Below are 18385 nucleotides of genomic sequence, written 5' to 3' on the forward strand. Positions count from 1 at the left end.
GCGAATTGTCTGGGACGCAGCGGCCATCGCTTATGGAACGTCCCTGAACTCAGCCTTGTTGAAAGGACCGGACTTGTTACGGTCGCAGTTCTACTTCAATTTCGGGAACGCCGCATCGGGCTGACAGGGGACATACGTGAAATGTTTCACCAGGTATTGATCCGACTCGAGGACCAGCTGTGTCAGCGTTTCTTTTGGATGAACGACCATGGGGAGATAATGGTGTACGTGATGCAGGTGATGACCTTTGGAGCATGCTGCTCTCCAAGCACATCTCAATTCGTGAAGAACACCAACGCAGAAAGATTTGCGGATAAGTACCCAGCTGCCTGTGAAGCCGTTACCAAGTCACATTATGTCGATGACATGCTCATTAGTGTAGACACAGAAGATCAGGCCATTGAATTAGCGAAGGACGTTAAGTATGTGCATAAACAGGGTGGCTTTGAAATCCGAAATTGGGTTAGCAACTCGAGGAAGGTACTAGCAGCGTTACAGGGAGTCGACACCGTAGAGAAATCCCTCGATATATCTCCAGAGTTGGCCACAGAGAAGGTGTTAGGCATGTGGTGGAACACGATTGATGACGTTTTCACATACAAGGTGGGATGGGGCCGCTACGATTCGGCTCTGCTAGGAGGGCAGCGAAGACCTACAAAGCGGGAAGTGTTGCGTGTCCTGATGACCATCATCCGCTTGGTTTAATCTCCCACGTTCTGTCGTTCCTGAAAATTCTGCTACAACAAATCTGGCGGTCCGGTGTGCAGTGGGACGAAGAAATCGACGACGATGCTTACGGAAAATGGCAACTGTGGTTGCAAGTTCTACCTGGGGTCGAAAAACTTCGAGTACCTCGATGCTACAACTCCGAATATCCTGCGGAGAAGGCCGACGATATACAGCTACATACGATGGTAGATGCCAGTGAGAATGGAATAGCCGCCGTCTGCTATTTACGGTCCATTAAATCCGGAACCATCATCTGCTCTATCGTCGCTGCTAAATCAAGAGTCGCACCACTAAAGTTCACGTCAATCCCAAGAATGGAACTTGTGGAAGGTTCAACCCGATGTAGTAGTAGTTTGTAGTAGTAGTTTTGAAATATTGTCAAATAATTCATTCTTGTATTCGGCTCCTTGATCAGTTTGAACAATTGACGGAGTACCGTATACGAGAATGCAATTTTCTATAAATGCTCTCGCTATTGTGGATGCTTGTTTGTCTGGGGTTGGTTTTATTATTACGTATTTGGAGAGGTTACATTGGATAGTTAATGCATATCTATTTCCTGAATTAGATTTGTTAAAAGGTCCGATAGTGTCAATAGATACACAATCAAAAGGTTTTTCTGGGGTGGGTATTTTTATAAAGTTTTCCTTGGTCGGGGTTTTGTGTTTATTTTGTTTGCATTGTATACAATTTCTAACATATTCATAAATTTCTGATTTCATTTTGCTCCAGGAATAGAGTCTACTGAGCTTTTTATATAATCGATTGGCACCTATATGTCCTCCAATTGGTGCATCATGATAATTTTTCAGGATTTTTAATTTTTCTTCTTGGCTTTCTATCACACGCTTGGGTGTGTAGAGCACTATTTGCAAGTTTTTTAGCGAGTCGTTACAAGTCTTCTTGAAGAATTGAACGCTGCATAATTGGAATATCACGCTTGATAACGCTAGAGCTATCGCGCTTATTCTTAATTTTTTGGCCATATTTTCAACTTTCTGTAATAGATTCCCTAAGGTCTCTTTCGAGTTGCTTGCAATTTTTGTATTTGTCGACATTAATTCTTTGAATCCTGTTTTATTTTTAATTGCGCATTTCATATTATTAAATTCATTCTCGCTAGCGTTTTCATTATCTTCGAGTGCGCGTCCGCATTGAAGTTTGGGTAGTTTTTCCCATTCGGTTGGTTCAACTGCCTCGTATACTTTGAGTTGATCAGGCTCATTGACATCGAGTACAGTGTTATTATTCAAATGTTCGTATTCCGTCTGATTCATATTTTGTTCTTTTCTTGTCATTGCTCTCGTTTGAACGGCTAGGACGTTTATTGTTTTCAAAGTTTCAGAATCAATTGCTATTCGTGATAATGCGTCGGCAGTTACGTTTAGTTTTCCTTGTACATATTGTACGTCAAAATTAAATTCCTCTAAATCTAGTCTCATTCGTGTTAATTTGGAAGATGGATTCTTCATTGAAAAAAGGTAAACAAGCGGTCTGTGGTCTGTTTTTACCGTGAATTTTCTTCCGTATAAGTATGGTCTAAAGAATGTTATTGCCCAATGAATGGCAGTAAGTTCCTGTTCAATTGTTGATTTATTTGCTTCACCTTTGGTGAAGGCTTTACTTGCGTAAGCGATCGGTAATTCGATTCCATCGCAATCTTGGGCCAATACTGCGCCACAGGCAGTCTTTGATGCATCGGTTATTAGTGTGAATTCTTTTTTAAAATCGGGAAATTGTAAAATTGTGGGAGAAATCAGTGCTGATTTTAAAGAATTGAATGCTTGCTGACATTCAGAGCTCCAATCGAAGACTGCATTTTTTCGAAGGAGTTTGTTTAAGGGATGCGCAATTTGGGCAAAATTTTTAATAAATCTTCTATAATAGTTGCAAAAAGCAACGAATCGACGGACTTCATCCGATGTGTTTGGTGTAGGGTAATTTAATATGACTGAAAATTTTGATTTATCTGGTTGGATGCCAGATGCGGATATATTATGACCTAGGTATGTGACATCTGGTCTAAAGAATGAGCATTTTGCGGGGTTAAGTTTCAAATTATATTTTTGGAGTTGTTTAAAAACTTTTTCCAAATTACTTAAATGATGATTTATGGAACATCCGACTACTATAATGTCGTCAATGTAAAGGAAAGCACACTCTGGTGGTAAGCCGCTGAGTGCAATTGTCATCATTCTTTGGAAGCTGTTTGGGGAAATATTTAATCCGAAAGGTAGTCTATTGAATTCGAAATGACCGTTTGAAGTAGAGAATGCTGTTAGTTTTTTGGAATTTTCGTCAAGTTCTATTTGGTGGAAACCTGACATTAGGTCTAGAGTAGTAAAGTATTTGGCTCTTCCTAAATGATCGAGTATTTCATCTATTCTTGGAAGGGGAAATTTATCTGGTGTAATTTTTTTGTTGAGCTGGCGAAAGTCTACCACTAATCGCCACTTTTTATCTTGTGTATTAGATTTTTTTGGTACTAAAAGTATAGGGGAATTATATGGAGAGGTTGATGGTTGGATGATTCTATTTTCTAACATATTTGATATTTGTTTATTTATTTCTGTTATTTGGGCCTCTGGAGTTCGATAATTTTTTATGTAGACGGGGTTTTTGTCGTTGAGTTGAATGTTTTGTTTATAAAAGTTGTTGGTAGTTAAGAAGTCATCTTTTAAAGCGAATATTTCGTTATAGTTTCTGCAGAGATTTATCAGTTTGTGTTGGGCTTCACGGGGAGTGTTAGTTAGATTTAATTCTTCAGTTAATTTTGGTATACGATTAGGGTTGTTAGTTGTGTTGTGGTTGATTGTAAAATGTGTTAACGGTTGGGTTAGTGGCTTGAAATTTTTGGGTAGAAGTATTTCAGACGTATTGGTATTAATGATTTTAACGAATTGTGTTTTAGAGTTAACTATGGAATTTGCGCAAAATACTCCAGGTTTGATTTCTTGAGAAATTATGACAGTGTCTTCTTTTATATGTGGAATTTTTATTTCTTTGATAATCTGGCATCTGGGGGGGATGACTAGATGATCCTCCCATGTGTCATGGATCGGTACTTCTAGATTAGTCTCATTGAAGAAAAAGGATAGTAACCATGTCTTCAAACACAGATTACATTCATATTTTGTTAAAAAGTCTTTTCCTAGAATGCCGTCAGCTGTAATTGGGAATTGTTTATTCACCAAATGGAATTGGTGTGGAATTTTATTATTTTCTATAAGTAGACTAGTGTTGGTACTACCTATTGTTTCAAGTTTGCCTTCGGTCACGCCGTTTATTATGCATGTATTATTTTTGTTAATTTTCTGGGTACGTTTGATCAAATTTTCCTTTAGGATTGATATATCTGCCCCTGTATCAAGAATAAGAACGCATGGTTGTTCGCACATGCTTAATTTAACTATAATAAACATTGAACAAGTAATATTTAGGTTGAAAATATTTGATGTTGATTTCGGTTTTCCTCCTGTTCTTCGTCCGACAACGCGCGGAGGTTCGCAGCCGGGTTTTCGGAGTTTTCCGCAATTCTAATGAAATGTTGCGGTCTGTTGTAATAGTTTTGGCTGCCATTGCCCCTAAAGTTTCTGTTTTGGTTAGGGAAATTCTGTTGATGATATTGGCGATTTTGGTTAAAATTTTGGTTTTGTTGAGGTTGATTATTGAATCTACCACCTCTTCCTCTATAGTTATTAAAATTTCTACCACGATTGTTCTGGTTGAAACGGTTAGGATGCGGGTAGGGCGGTTGTCGCTGCCCGCGATTGTAAATAAGCACATTTGCTGATTTGGTTGTCAGCGATTTATATTTATTGACCTTCTCCACTGCGTCAGCTATGCTGGTGAAGGCTCCCGCACGTAATATAGTTTTTAATTCAGGGTTATCAATGCCTTCGATGAGGGCATCGATTCCTGCTTGGCAAGCGAGTTTTGCTGCTCGTTGCGGTGGTGTCTCTTCCTTGATGTGTAAGTCGATGAGTTGTTCGGTCAGCTCTTCAACTTCCTTACATAATTCGTCTGCTGACTGTTTTTTTATAGACTTCAACTTCGCTAATATGCTGTCGGCGCTAGTCTTTGATATACATGTAGTTTTTAAATTTGTTAGCAGTGAAGGTATATCCACGCTATTATTAATTGCTCTTCGGGCCTTTTTGTCGAGTCTGGTCAGTAGGAATTGATATACCAACGCTTTGTTTGCGCTGGGGGAGATCTCATTTAGTAGTGTGGCTGCACTGATGAACATATCGAGTCCATCAGGTGAGCCGTCGTAGATTGGCACCATTGCGGCTGCCTCTTTGTAATCGAATTTGGACATTTTCGGTTTTTGTATTCCAACAACGAACAATATCGCAAGAGCTACTTCTTTGAAAGATTTTTGTTTAATGATAATGTTTATTTTATTTCTAATATCTTGATATATTAGATTAGCATTTTCGGCAAGCAATAACAATTCTTCAGCCTCTTTATTGTGTACGAGAGGGTCTACTATTGTTTTAATATCTTCAGCTAATTTTTCAGCTTCTGCGAGCTTGGTTCTCAATGTAGCTTTTCTTAACTTTTTAGTTTGCTCGGATCGCAGTGATTTTGCAATTACTTGTAATTTCTGTATTTTGTTTTCTATTAAACTTGCCATTAAATTAAAGGCGAAATTTTTTTTTTTTATTTCTGTTTTTGTTGATGTCTACAACAAGTAGTCTTACAGCTTAGCACATATTTTACATGAACATTTTGTGTTTTTTTTTTTCATTAACAATTTTTACTTCAAAAATTTTTTTTTTCATATTTTACATCTTATAATTGACTTACCATCTCTGTCGGCGGTATCCTACTACAGTATCAGTAAGGCTGAGCTTTGTGAAAGGTGTCACATAGATGGTTGCTCCATGGATGTCTTCAATTTTGATATTGAAACCTCTTTTCGGCTGCTTCGGGTGTTGCTTCCTATATTGCCGCCATCCGATTTTTTCCACTAATGCGATGTGTTCCGCTTGGGCCTCCGCCTGGGCCAAGATGTCCTTGATGTTCTCGTTCCACATGTTTAGTTTTTCCAATGGTCACTAGTTCGTGTAATGAGTTTCTATTGGTTCGTTCACATGGGTGGTTAGCACAGTTCCGTTTATTAGTTCACTTTGGTCTAGTTGGCACGTCTTCGTTGATTAGTTCACTTTGTTCAAATTTTGAAAAAAAAAATAGTTCACTTCTGCCCTTTATACCTGGTTGAGCTGTGCCGCTCTCACTGCTCGGGAGGCTACTCTCTCCGAGTGATTCTTATAAAACGTGTGCATTAACCGCACAACACCGTAACCTAACGCAGCACCAGCAAGGATGCATAAAGCAATCGTTTGCGGTGAACTCGACACTGGGGCGCTCGACACTATCTCGTCTGCCGAGAAAAAGCCCATTTTTGAACGTTCACTGTTTCGTCAAAACAAAAAAAATTGTTTGGTTTCACTCATAGCCGAAGATTCAGGCTAAAGTCTCGGTCGCCATGTGGAAGGTTCAACCCGATGTAGTATACAATTTCTATCACTTTGGGGCACTTGTGATATATTTCGGAATGAAAGAACTCAGGCACATTCCACTAATATAAATATCACTATATTCTTAGTTCCGTCCTCGCGTGCATTCGACACTTGTTAACTTGATTGGTTGGAAATGTAAAAAGACCTGTTGCTTGCATTCGACATGTACTTTTTATAATGCTTAAACTAAAACTCTACACAAGGTAGCTTCTATTCTAGAGGAGGAGGAGCCAGCAAGGAAATATGTGAGCGCGTTCGATTGGTTCGAACGGGTCAATACGGAGAACAAAAGGGTAGTGGTTGTTTCTGTGTGTTGTCATTTCACACTTGGTTGAAGTGGGTTAGTTCTGCATAATGTTACGCTGCAAGGGTGAGTGGTTGTTATTTAATATTATCGTATGCAGCTGTGAGCTTGTGACATAAAAATGCATTTGGCCTACAAACATGTATGACGATAATTTATGGCGTGGGAATGAATTTGTGGGAATAGGATCGTTGGGATTTTATGACAAGTGGGAAAGGATAATGGTAATAGGTTATCCCGCTACAAACTGGCTGCTGCAGTCCTTGGCGCTCGCTTAGCTCGCACCATCGAAGAGTCACTGTCCATCCAAATCCGCAAGAAGATGTACTGGTCGGATTCCAGAGACGTCATATGCTGGATCAACTCTGATCATCGCCGCTACAGCCAATACGTGGGCCATCGAATCGAAAAGATCATCGACATTTCGGAACCAGACCAATGGAGGTGGGTGCCAAGCAAGCTAAACTGTGCCGATGATGCCACTAAGTGGAGCAACTTGCCAGATATGTCTTCCAACCATCGGTGGTTCAAAGGAGCTGACTTCCTCTGGCGTACCGAAGAAGATTGGCCTCCAATGCCAACCCTTAGTGGTCCAACTAAAAACGAACTGCGTCCGTCCTTTCTGGCTGTTCACACGGCGTCAGATCCCGCCATCGATGTCAATAACTACTCAAGCTGGCGGAGACTCGTCAAAATCACCGCACTTATTCATCGCTTCGCGACTAACTGTCGCCTGAAACATGCTTAGACATCAATCCAGACGGGGCCACTCACAGTAAATGACCTTCACAACGCTGAGTGTTCGCTAATACGGATCGCACAATTGGAAATGTTTCCCGAAGAAATTGCGGTTCTCCTGAAGACCTGTGATTCGGCTCCAATCACAAGAACTGTTGTGAAAACAAGTTCGCTCTACCAATTAACACCATGGCTGGACGAACACGGGATCATGCGCATGCGAACGCATATTGCCGCTTGCCACTACGCCACTGAAGACGCGAAACAGCCGATTATATTACACCGCAACCACCACACCTTCACCTTGATCGTAGCACACTATCATCACAAATATCACCACCAAAACCACGAAACCGTTATCAATGAAATACGGCAGAAGTACCCGCCCGCCTCGCCGCCTTTTCACGACCGTTCACGCATGTGGGATTGGACTACTTTGGGCCGATTGAGGTCATCGTCGGGAGGAGAATTGAAAAGCGATGGGGAATGTTAGCTACCTACCTGACTGTCCGAGCGATCCACATCGAGGTTGTGTATTCGCTAAGCACAAGCTCGTGCCTAATGACGATCCGCAATTTCATTGCCCGTCGTGGAACTCCTCTGAAAATATACAGCGACCGTGGCACGAATTTCGTGGGTGCAAATCGAGAACTGAGGCAGATTGAAGATGCTATTAATCAACATGAGCTGATGAAGGAGTTCGCTAGTAGTGGCATCGAATGGGCGTTTAATCCACCATTGTCTCCGCACATAGGCGGTTGCTGGGAGCGGCTTATCCGCACCGTAAAAAGTAACTTAATGGTAGTTTGTTCCTCGAAAAGGTCATCCGACGAAGTTCTCCGCAACCTATTAGCAGAAGTAGAAAACATCGTGAACTCGCGTCCATTGACACACGTTCCAATAGATGAAGATTCGGCTCCGGCACTGACACCGAATCACTTCTTGCTCGGTTCGTCCAACAGTTCAAAACCGCTTACTATCCTCGACGACAGTAGTGAAATCCTTCGACAGAATTGGTGCACGTCGCAAGCTCTAGCCAATCAGTATTGGAAACGCTGGGCAACGCAGACTATCTGCCAGATATCACTCGGCGAACCAAGTGGTTCCGTCGGGTAACGCAGATTGCCGTGGGTGACATAGTTGTCATCGCTGACTCTAGTATGCCACGGAACAGCTGGCCGAAAGGGAAGGTTATCAACACTAAGGTCAGCAAGGATGGACAAGTCCGGTCCGCAACAGTGAAGACAGCGAGTGGTGTATACGACCGTCGTAAAAACGTAAAAAAAACAATAACACAGATCAACAATTGAATTCATCGCTTATGCATTGCTCATGGAAATCTTATGAACTGTAAAGTGCTTATATTCTATTAATCTTAAAACTACATCTTAAATTTAACTATCTAAAGCGTCCAATAGGACTAGGACTGATTACATAATTACAACTACGACTACGGCTACGACTACAGACTACGACTAGAAACTACGATTAGAGACTACGACTAGGGCATACGACTAAACCTACTGAAGATTTAACGCTCGGGAACTCATTAAATTGGGAAAAGGGAAAACTAAACGTAAGTCTGAATCTACTACTTACCTTCCTTTTGAACCTACCTGATGAACAAAATAGTTAATAATTAAAATTGTAACAGGAAATTATATTCTCGCAAAATTGGATCACACGACTTTCATCCACTTCCAAGAATTCGAGAATTATAAATTCGGAAACTTCCCGTTGAAATTCATTTCAACAATGTTCGTTTACCAATACGGTGGAGCCTTAACGGACACAGCTTTAGCTCCCATTCCCATCGTATTCTTTGATCTCGAACCCTCGGACCGCCGGTCTGCACCCGGGAGGGCTTGTCGACTGTTTATGAAACGAGAGAAACTTGTCAGCAGCTTGTACGGGAGCGCCGCCGCTTCAAAGAGAGATGTCATATTTTCCTGCATGGGCCCTGCCACCGTTCAGGGGGTCCCACACGTGCGAAAGTCGAGAACCCTTCCGAAGGTCGCCTCATCTCACCCGCTGCCAGTGGATCGCAGCCACAGGCCTTGACTAGAGTTCGTAAACCTTAGCCCGAGCGCCGGTCGGCTAGAGTTATGACAAAACAACGCGTGTGTAAATACCATCGGGGATTAAACTCCGGCTAGGATTTCAACTCGTCACACGCGAACTGCAGCAACATTTTATAATCCGCGATATTTTCAATTAAACAGCGGTGTTTCGAGTTTGTACATGCGACCGACGCGAGGTGGATCGAATAAATTTCTCAAAAGTGGCATCCAGGGAGTGCGTATGTTTATCGGTATTTAAGTTGTTTTGATTGGACCTTACGAACGCAACGGGATTCATTGGATGACATTGGAGCACGGAAGCCGAGGAATGTTATCTATGCATTTGCGTTTTCAAGTGGTCGACGATGGCGCTCAATCGGGCGCACATGGAACGGACAATTAATTATAATTTTAATTGAATCGAATTGCAATTTTGATAAATGCGAGATGATGACCGGGGACTTAACAACTATCAAACGGTGAGGCTGTGGGGAGTATTCTTCTATTAACGCCACATTCATCATCGATTTTCGAAGCATACACTCGGGACACTAATTAATCATTTGATTGAATCCAACAGCAGTTGAAGAGGAGCCCGGCAAATGAGATGGAAATGAAGAGGATTTATAGCGCTGCAGCAAATGCATCAATCTCCCCTCCGTTCGGGGGGGCATCAAAATTATCGGATTAATATTCACTTCATGTTTCGGAATCACTGTAATCAGCGATGATTTACGAGCCTTTGTGAAATTCGCTCCCTGCAGCGAATGCGTTGGCAACAGGCTGTGAGAGAGCCGGGAGATGAAGGCGCACACGTTTTCCGCCATTCAGATATGTCATATCAGTGTTTTCTCTTTCGACCTTTCCGATCCCCATACGAACCACCCCGTTGGAAACTGTTGAGCGTGGAAACTAATATTGGTACAATTTTAACGGTCATAACTCATTCATGGATGCTGTCGAAGCTCCGTCGTTTTCGCCTCGTGAGCCTCTTTTGCCGATGCATCTCTCTAGGCCTCGGTGAAAGCTCCCACAACAGCAACAAAAAAAGTGCAATGTGATTGCAAATGTTGTAATCCCAAACTGTGAGCCGGGGTTGTCTCGAGTGTAGGTGGAGGGCACACAGTTTCATCTGCTGCTCGAGCGATGGAAAATTTATTGCACACCGTGAGCCGAACATAAATCAGAGCCAAGTGCACACGGCGTTGGATGAATCGGGCTGTCTGGAGTGTGTTTTGGGAGGAAAAAAACAAACTTTGACAATTCAACTTTTAAATGTCCCATGAAAAAGTCGCCACCTTGGCAGAATTATAACGTATGAAAAAGTCAATTTATCTACGAAAGTACTATGCAGTAAACTCATTTTTGAGCTTTTTCTAAGTTTGATTAATCCAATCCAATCCAGGTCAGACTCGATTATATTAGGCTGTCAAAAAAGTCCTGCGGTATTTCCGCGAGGTGTCGTTGTAAGCGCGTAATTCTAGTTGTATTCATTGTATCGAGTCATACTATAGCTTGTTGGAAAGGTATTTTTGCGCGCTATAATATAGTTTTGTTCTGTTAAGTCATTCGTGAGTTATAGTGTCGCAAATATGGAGCAAAATAAAGAGAAAATCCGACATATTTTACAGTACTACTATGACAAAGGCAAAAATGCATCTCAAGCTGCCAATAAAATTTATGCAGTTTATGGACCCGATACAGTTTCCATTTCCACCGCACAACGATGGTTTCAACGTTTTCGTTCTGGTGTAGAGGTCGTCGAAGATGCATCACGCTCCGGAAGGCCTGTCGTCGAAAATTGCGACAAAATCGCTGAATTAGCCGAGAAAGACCGGCATAGTACCAGCCGTAGCATCGGCCAAGAGCTGGGGATAAGTCATCAAACCGTTATTAACCATTTGAAGAAGCTTGGATTCACAAAGAAGCTCGATGTATGGGTGCCACACACGTTGACGCAAAAAAACATTCTGATCGTATCGACGCATGTGAATCGCTGCTGAATCGCAACAAAATCGACCCGTTTCTGAAGCGGATGGTGACTGGCGATGAAAAGTGGGTCACTTACGACAACGTGAAGCGCAAACGGTCGTGGTCGAAGCCCGCTGAAGCGGCTCAGACGGTGGCCAAGCCCCCATTAACGGCCAGGAAGGTTCTGCTGTGTGTTTGGTGGGATTGTCAAGGAATAATCTATTGTGATCTTCCCTATGGCCAAACGCTCAATTCGGACCTGTACTGCCAACAACTGGACCGCTTGAAGGTAGCACTCATGAAGAAGAGGCCATCTTTGATAAACAGAGGCCGCATTGTCTTCCATCAGGACAACGCCAGGCCACACACTTCTTTGGTGACGCGCCAGAAGCTCCGGGAGCTCGGAAGGGAGGTTCTTTTGCATCCGCCGTATAGTCCGGACCTTGCACCAAGTGACTACCACCTGTTTTTGTCCATGGCGAACGAGCTAGGTAGTCAGAAGTTAGCCACAAAAGAAGAGGCCTGTGAAAATTGGCTATCCGAGTTTTTTGCCAATAAGGAAGCGAGCCTCTATAACAGGGGTATTATGAAGTTGGCATCTCGTTGGGAACAAGTCATCGAACAAAACGGCGCATATTTGACTTAAAACAGATGATTTTAACTAATGAACAAATGAAAATTCAAAAGAAATACCGCAGGACTTTTTTGACAGCCTAATATATGATTCGATATGATTTTAGACTCGATTATATACAGCTCGAATTTTTTTTTATATTTCAAATATGACTTATTTCAAGAAATTGGTAAACGTTAAAGTGAAAGTTAATTGGCTATTACGAGTACACTGTTGTAAAAATCGTGATTTTGGTAGACTTCAATTGAAGATTCACCAGGAGTTGTTTAAAATGATATTGATAGTTACATTTGTCTTCGCAGTAATAGATGTGTTAGATGTATTTAAATTGTTCTCCGCTGTTACTCTAGTTGCTCCTTCGGTTGGTACAATTCGAGGAGCACAAATTAGGCAAATCAAAACATGGGATTTAACGCGTTTAGATAATGTTTGTCATTTTACAATGACTACAAGGAAACCAGAAGTGCACGACGGGAATTCAAAGTTAGATTGTGAATGCGTTGGTAGAGGAAAATCAATAGAAGAAATATAATGTGTGTTGAAAGGTAAAAATCAACACACGGCAAAAAAAAATAGAGAAACAGAGTGCGAGGTCGAAATTTAAGTTATTTTTAAAATGCTGTAATTTTGTGAAAAACTAACGCATGAGAATGGGATATACATCCTTTTGAAGCTCCATCGATATTCCACGAACACATTTTATCTGGATGTATTTAGATGTAGTGGACAAAAATGTCGGGAAGAAATAAAAAAGCAAATCTTTCTAAATTTTTCAAGCTTTTCGTAGGCCAACACAATTTTTGCTAACCCACTCAATAGCAAATCAAATTGACCTTATCGAACAGCTTTCGTTTGATTGCTAGAGAGTTCCTGTAGCGCCTTTCCATACAGAGATATTTCTGTTTGAATTACTAACTGATGTACTTCATGGCGAGACTAAAATAAAATCGTGAGCATATGATGAAACAACTAACTGTGGATAACGGAAATCCGATGTGTCCCACAATTTTATTTTAGTCTCATCATTGTCCTAGATTAATGAAGGAAGGGATGTGATAACTATTAACTGCTACTTGACCAATTATTTTCTAGCTTTTAGTACATTAAACCATTAAATTTAAAAAGTTTTTTTTACTTTTTTTTATTTTCTAGTTTTTAGTACATTATCTGTATGATTAGCATACTTTTTTTTAATAGTATACTTGTCTACAATAAAACCATTCAACCTTTTTTTTATTTTTATTTTTTACCCAATTTTCTTCGGATTATTTTGATGATGTACTGTATTTTATTAGTCAAATCATTTCATTCGATACCGATATTGAGGGGATTACAAAAAAATACATACACCTTTTTGATTTAATGTTGTTCATAATATAGTGTGTTCTCCAAGTCAAGCCATGCAGTCATTTTTTACCGGCGGCCAAATAGGATTTTTCAAGATAATGGAATATACAGTATTATAATGACAGCAGAGATAAAGGTTTGTTCCAAATTTCAGATAAATAAATCAAAAGGAACGGGGTCAAATTTTTATTGATGTGGGACAACCCTACAGACATACAAACATACATACAAACAGGTCAAGTCGAATGAAACCGTTTAAAAAGTAATTGGCTATTTTGTTACAACGGCCATCTCGGATTTGATTTTTCCTAAATACCTGTGATCTACTGGTCAAGATCCCTCACTTAATACCCATATTGATGGGGTTTTGAGAAAATATGTAATGCGCCATTTTGTTGTGGCGGCCATTTTGGATTTGTATTTTTCATAAATAACTGTGTTCTACTAGTCAAGCCCTCTCATTTGATACCCATATTGATGGAAATCGTGAAAAACCCAAATTGATGGGGTTTAGAAAAAATATGTAATCCGCCATTTTGTGGTGGCGACCATTTTGGATTTACATTTTTCAAAAATAACTGTGTTCTACTAGTCAATCCCTTTCATTCGATACCCATATTTATAGAGTTTTGGAAAAACTCATGTTGATGGAGTTTTGAGAAAATATGTAACCGCCATTTTGTAGCGGCTTCCATTTTGGATTTTAAAAATCATGAAATACGCAGTTTTATAATGACTGCAGAGATAAAGATGTGTTCAAAATTTCAGATCAATTGGTCAACAGGAAGGGGTTTCAATTTCTATTAATTTGGTACAGCGCTACAGACAAACATGTTACAAACATACAAATTACATTGCAAGCTAAATAAAACCGTTTAAAAAAGGTGGGACGTTTGCATTTAGAGCTTACAGCCCCTTCCCCACATCTTTACATAACAAATACACCGTTTTTCTTCGAAAAATCAAGCTCTCAGGGTCTAATAAATTTGCCATCTATAAGCAAATTGTGGCCAACTGTTCAGTGTTTAGTATTTCGCTTCTGTGTGACAACACAATATAGTAACATCCGAAGAATTCAAAACAGGTTACTTTAGATCAGTGGTACTCAAACTTTTTTTCAGAGGGGCCACAATCACGTGTTAGTCATGGTGTCGCGGACCGCAAAAAAAGATAATGAATCCACTTTTCATTCAAGATACGACCGCATTGTTAGCGTGGGACAACGAAATTATTACCGGCGAGAAACAAACATATTCAAGAATGAAACAATTCATACAAATTATCGGTAGCACTGACAAGGGCCGATCAATCAATGCTTTAATCTTTCACTGCGGTCCAGTCTCGGAGAAATCCATCAGCAGGTACGGCGCGTTATGCGCATGTCAGTCGTTGTGTTGCGCCAGACCACTGACTATTGTGAAGAATTGAAAGACTGGCAAGAGCGTATATATACGCCTTTCGTAGTGAGAAGATTAATTAAGTGAGAAGCATACAGCGCACGAATTTTGGCTATAAAGGGTCCCTTACACGATAAATAATAATGACATTACTTCATCAGAATGACAATAACAATGATCGTGTAAGGTTGACGAAATTGATATGAAGGGCAATAATGATGCAAATCCGGATTTTCTGATCTCGCTCCATCATTACTGTAATAGAGCAGGGACACTATCATTCGAGGTGTCTAGGGTACTGTGCGACATCTTGTGTCAAAATCTATGTTTGTGAGCCAATTTACTCTCTATCAGATTAGTGGGCCCAAAGCAATTTAAAATTCTTAAAATTTGAATGAAAGTTATTATTTACTGTTACTTGAATGCATAAAACACGTAGCACTGAACCTTACTTGATCAATTTTCCATAATTTTTCTGAAATCCCTACTAAAACTCATTAGTATAAAATAAAATTACCACCAGAATCAGTTTTAGCTCAAGATTTTTTCATCATTTACAGAAAACCTGTTGCTCTATTACATAGAGCAAAATATTTGATGCGAAAAAATAGATTTTCATTTATACTTTTTGTTTTCAAAAGTTTGTTTCTTCTACCTGAAAATCCGTTATCATTTTCGCTTCACAACGATGGAGCACGAAGCTTAAAATGGTAATTCGCGATAGCGACGGTGCAGTGTCGACATCTTTTGCCCAAATGAGTGGGTGAAGCATATGGGTGAGATACGGTGTCGACATCTACGAAGGTATTAAATGGTAATGAATCAAGCATAAGCTATTGAGACTAGTATTGAAAAATACAGTTTTAAATTGTGAATAGATCAATGAAAAAAAATTCAAAATTATTTTCGAATGCTCATTACATATTGTTTTGAATCTTCTTCATCCATCACCGAAAGACATTATATTAACAGATCAAATTGTTGAAATCATAATTAGAAATCATTGTTAGGAACAACTTGCATTCTAGATTTTTTCATTGTTTGCAGAAAACCTTTCAAATTATTAATGTGGATGTTTATTTGATACAATAAAACTGATTTTCATTGAGAGGTTTCATTTCGAAAATGAAACTATCCTGTGATAAATCAGAGGTTTTTCAACGCTTATAGGAAGAGCTACGGTCATTCGAAAAAAAAGCTGCCAGTTCGGGCAAGACGGACACATTAAGGTAAGGAAAGACGGACACTAGTATTTTCCTAGGGTATTTAACAAAACTTTTTGGTTTTACTATAAAGATGTCTACAAATTACAAGCGCAAGAATAACCGGCAGTCGTGGACCGCTCAGCAGTTAGAACAAGCCATTAAGGCTGTAAAAAGTGGATCGCCGGTGAAGACAGCAGCAAGAAGTTACGCAATTCCAAGATCCACACTGATTCGCCACCTCACAAGTCCAACTGTATCAACTTGGCTAGGACCTCTTGATTCTGTATTCAATTCTCAACAAGAAGAGGAGCTGGTACAACATCTGTTGGATTTGGAAAAGGGGTTCTATGGAATAACGATGACTAATGTTCGAAAACTTGCTTTTGATCTGGCCGAAAAAAATGGATTGCCACACCCGTTCAACAAGTCTACCAAGATGGCTGGAAAAGCTTGGCAATTTTCTGAAACGAAATCCCAAATTGTCGTTCCGTAAACCTCCAGCTACCTGTGCCGCCCGAGCCAGAGGCTTCAATACGCCAGCAGTATCTGCGTTTTACGATTTGCTGGAAGAAGCGCTGAAAGATCACAAATTGACGCCAGATCGTGTTTTGAACGTCGATGAGACTAGTGTTTGTACCGTTAGTATTTGTTTTGACATTGTAGTTAGTTTAAAAATCAGTTTAATTTTTTATTCATACTTTCTTACAGGTTCCTCCGAAGAAGTCTAAGGTAGCGGCATTGAAAGGCAAAAAACAGGTTGGTGGTATTACATCTGCGGAACGCGGAGAAACAGCTACGGCAGTAATGTGCATGTCCGCAACCGGACAGCACCTTCCGCCGTTCTTCATTTTTCTTCGCATACGGATGCACGAAGCTTTGAAGAAAGGGGCCTCACGTGGAAGCAAATTTGCCTGTAATGCATCGGGTTACATGACGGTCGAAATATTCAATGAGTGGTTCGATCACTTTTTGGAGCATGTAAAACCTTCTGAAGACAGTCCTGCCTTGCTCATAATTGATGGCCACTCGTCGCACACGAAGAACCTAGCTTTTACCGAGAAAGCTAGAGCTAACTTTGTTAAGGTTCTAGTTTTACCACCTCACACTAGCAACAAACTTCAACCGCTTGATGTATCCTTTATAGCACCTTTCAAGACGTACTACGCACAGGAAGTAGAGCGTTTCCTACAACAGAATCCAGGTAAAGTCGTCAGCCAATATAACGTTGCCGAGCTCATGAAACCTGCATTCATCAAGGCGGCTACTACGGAAATTGCTGAGAATGGGTTCGAAAAAACAGGAATTTGGCCATTTGATCGCAATATTTTTTCCGATGATGACTCTGCCACGGTGACTGATCAACCCGATCCTGAAATTCTTAGTGAAGAAGAGACTTCAATTGCATCTTGAAGGTGCGCCTATTCAATCGACCGTAAATCGCATTTCCTGTGAGGATAAAGAAGTTCAAGTGCTTCCCGAAGACATCATGGCTGATTTCGCAGAACCGGACAGCATCTCAACGGCCAATAACCCGGTGTTTGAAATATCTCCGTCGATCATACTTCCGTTACCGAAAATGGTCACCCCGAGAGTCAAAAAGAGAAAACGCCAAGCAGAAAAGGCAGCTGACATAACCTTCCAAAGATGAAACTGTCCACGAACAACATGAGTAGCCTTTCGAATCGTAACGTAATTCAAGAACACTCCCCAATGCTGAAAACACTAAAATACGTACAAAAACTACAACTTTTCCGTAAGTGTCCATCTTTACCACCCTAGTGTCCGTCTTACCCATTCCAGATGTCCGTCTTTCCCGACCATGTGAAGAAATAGTATTTCGATGCATTTTTTGACGTAGAACTACGTCTTTCATTAAGGGTGCCAAATCGAAAAACATGTCACGTTTTTATGAAATAAAGTTAAGGTTGATAACTATTTTTGCCGTGAACGGATTCTGGCAATTTACATACCGAACGTATCGGAAATTCCCTAAGATTTGTTTGATATGCTATACATTACAATACCATAATCTGTATATGGTTTAAATTGATGAAAATTGGAAGCATTCCCATTTCTTCATACATTTATTCTACCCATTTATGTACTTTCCCGAACAGAGCTTTCAATAACGAGCAACTTATCGACGAGCAACGAAGGGGAAATCGTAAGATGTAGAGTCTCCGTGAACAAAGGAAAAGAAGAAGAACGAAGGGGAATACTGCCCTAGAGTATAAACAGTGGATCTTGCTGAGGCAAACCCTAGAGGCGACTGGAAAGTTTAAAGCCTCTTTAAAACAAAGAAGAAGAAGAAGGCAAACTTCATTCTTCGTGAGGACACCGACTGCACAACACCGTTGCTGGGCGAGCCGGACTCCTCGCCGTCGAATGGTTTTCTCAAGGCAATGGGGGTGGAAAAGTAATATGAGGAAAGAGTAGAGTTTACCATGGTTTTTATTTAAGTTTACCAAATTT

At 40.5% G+C, this 18385-nt stretch overlaps 1 protein-coding gene across 1 annotated transcript; it reads left to right on the plus strand.

The window, feature by feature from the left end:
• The first annotated feature begins 16004 nt into the window (after positions 1-16004).
• LOC129772905 (uncharacterized) lies at positions 16005-17323 on the plus strand. The gene is made up of 3 exons (XM_055776435.1): positions 16005-16255; positions 16350-16542; positions 16622-17323. The coding sequence occupies exons 1-3, from the start codon at positions 16005-16007 to the stop codon at positions 17321-17323; spliced, it is 1146 nt and encodes a 381-aa protein (XP_055632410.1).
• The last annotated feature ends 1062 nt before the right edge of the window (positions 17324-18385 follow it).

Source organism: Toxorhynchites rutilus, chromosome 3 (genome assembly GCF_029784135.1).
Source record: "Toxorhynchites rutilus septentrionalis strain SRP chromosome 3, ASM2978413v1, whole genome shotgun sequence".
NCBI lineage: Eukaryota > Metazoa > Arthropoda > Insecta > Diptera > Culicidae > Toxorhynchites > Toxorhynchites rutilus.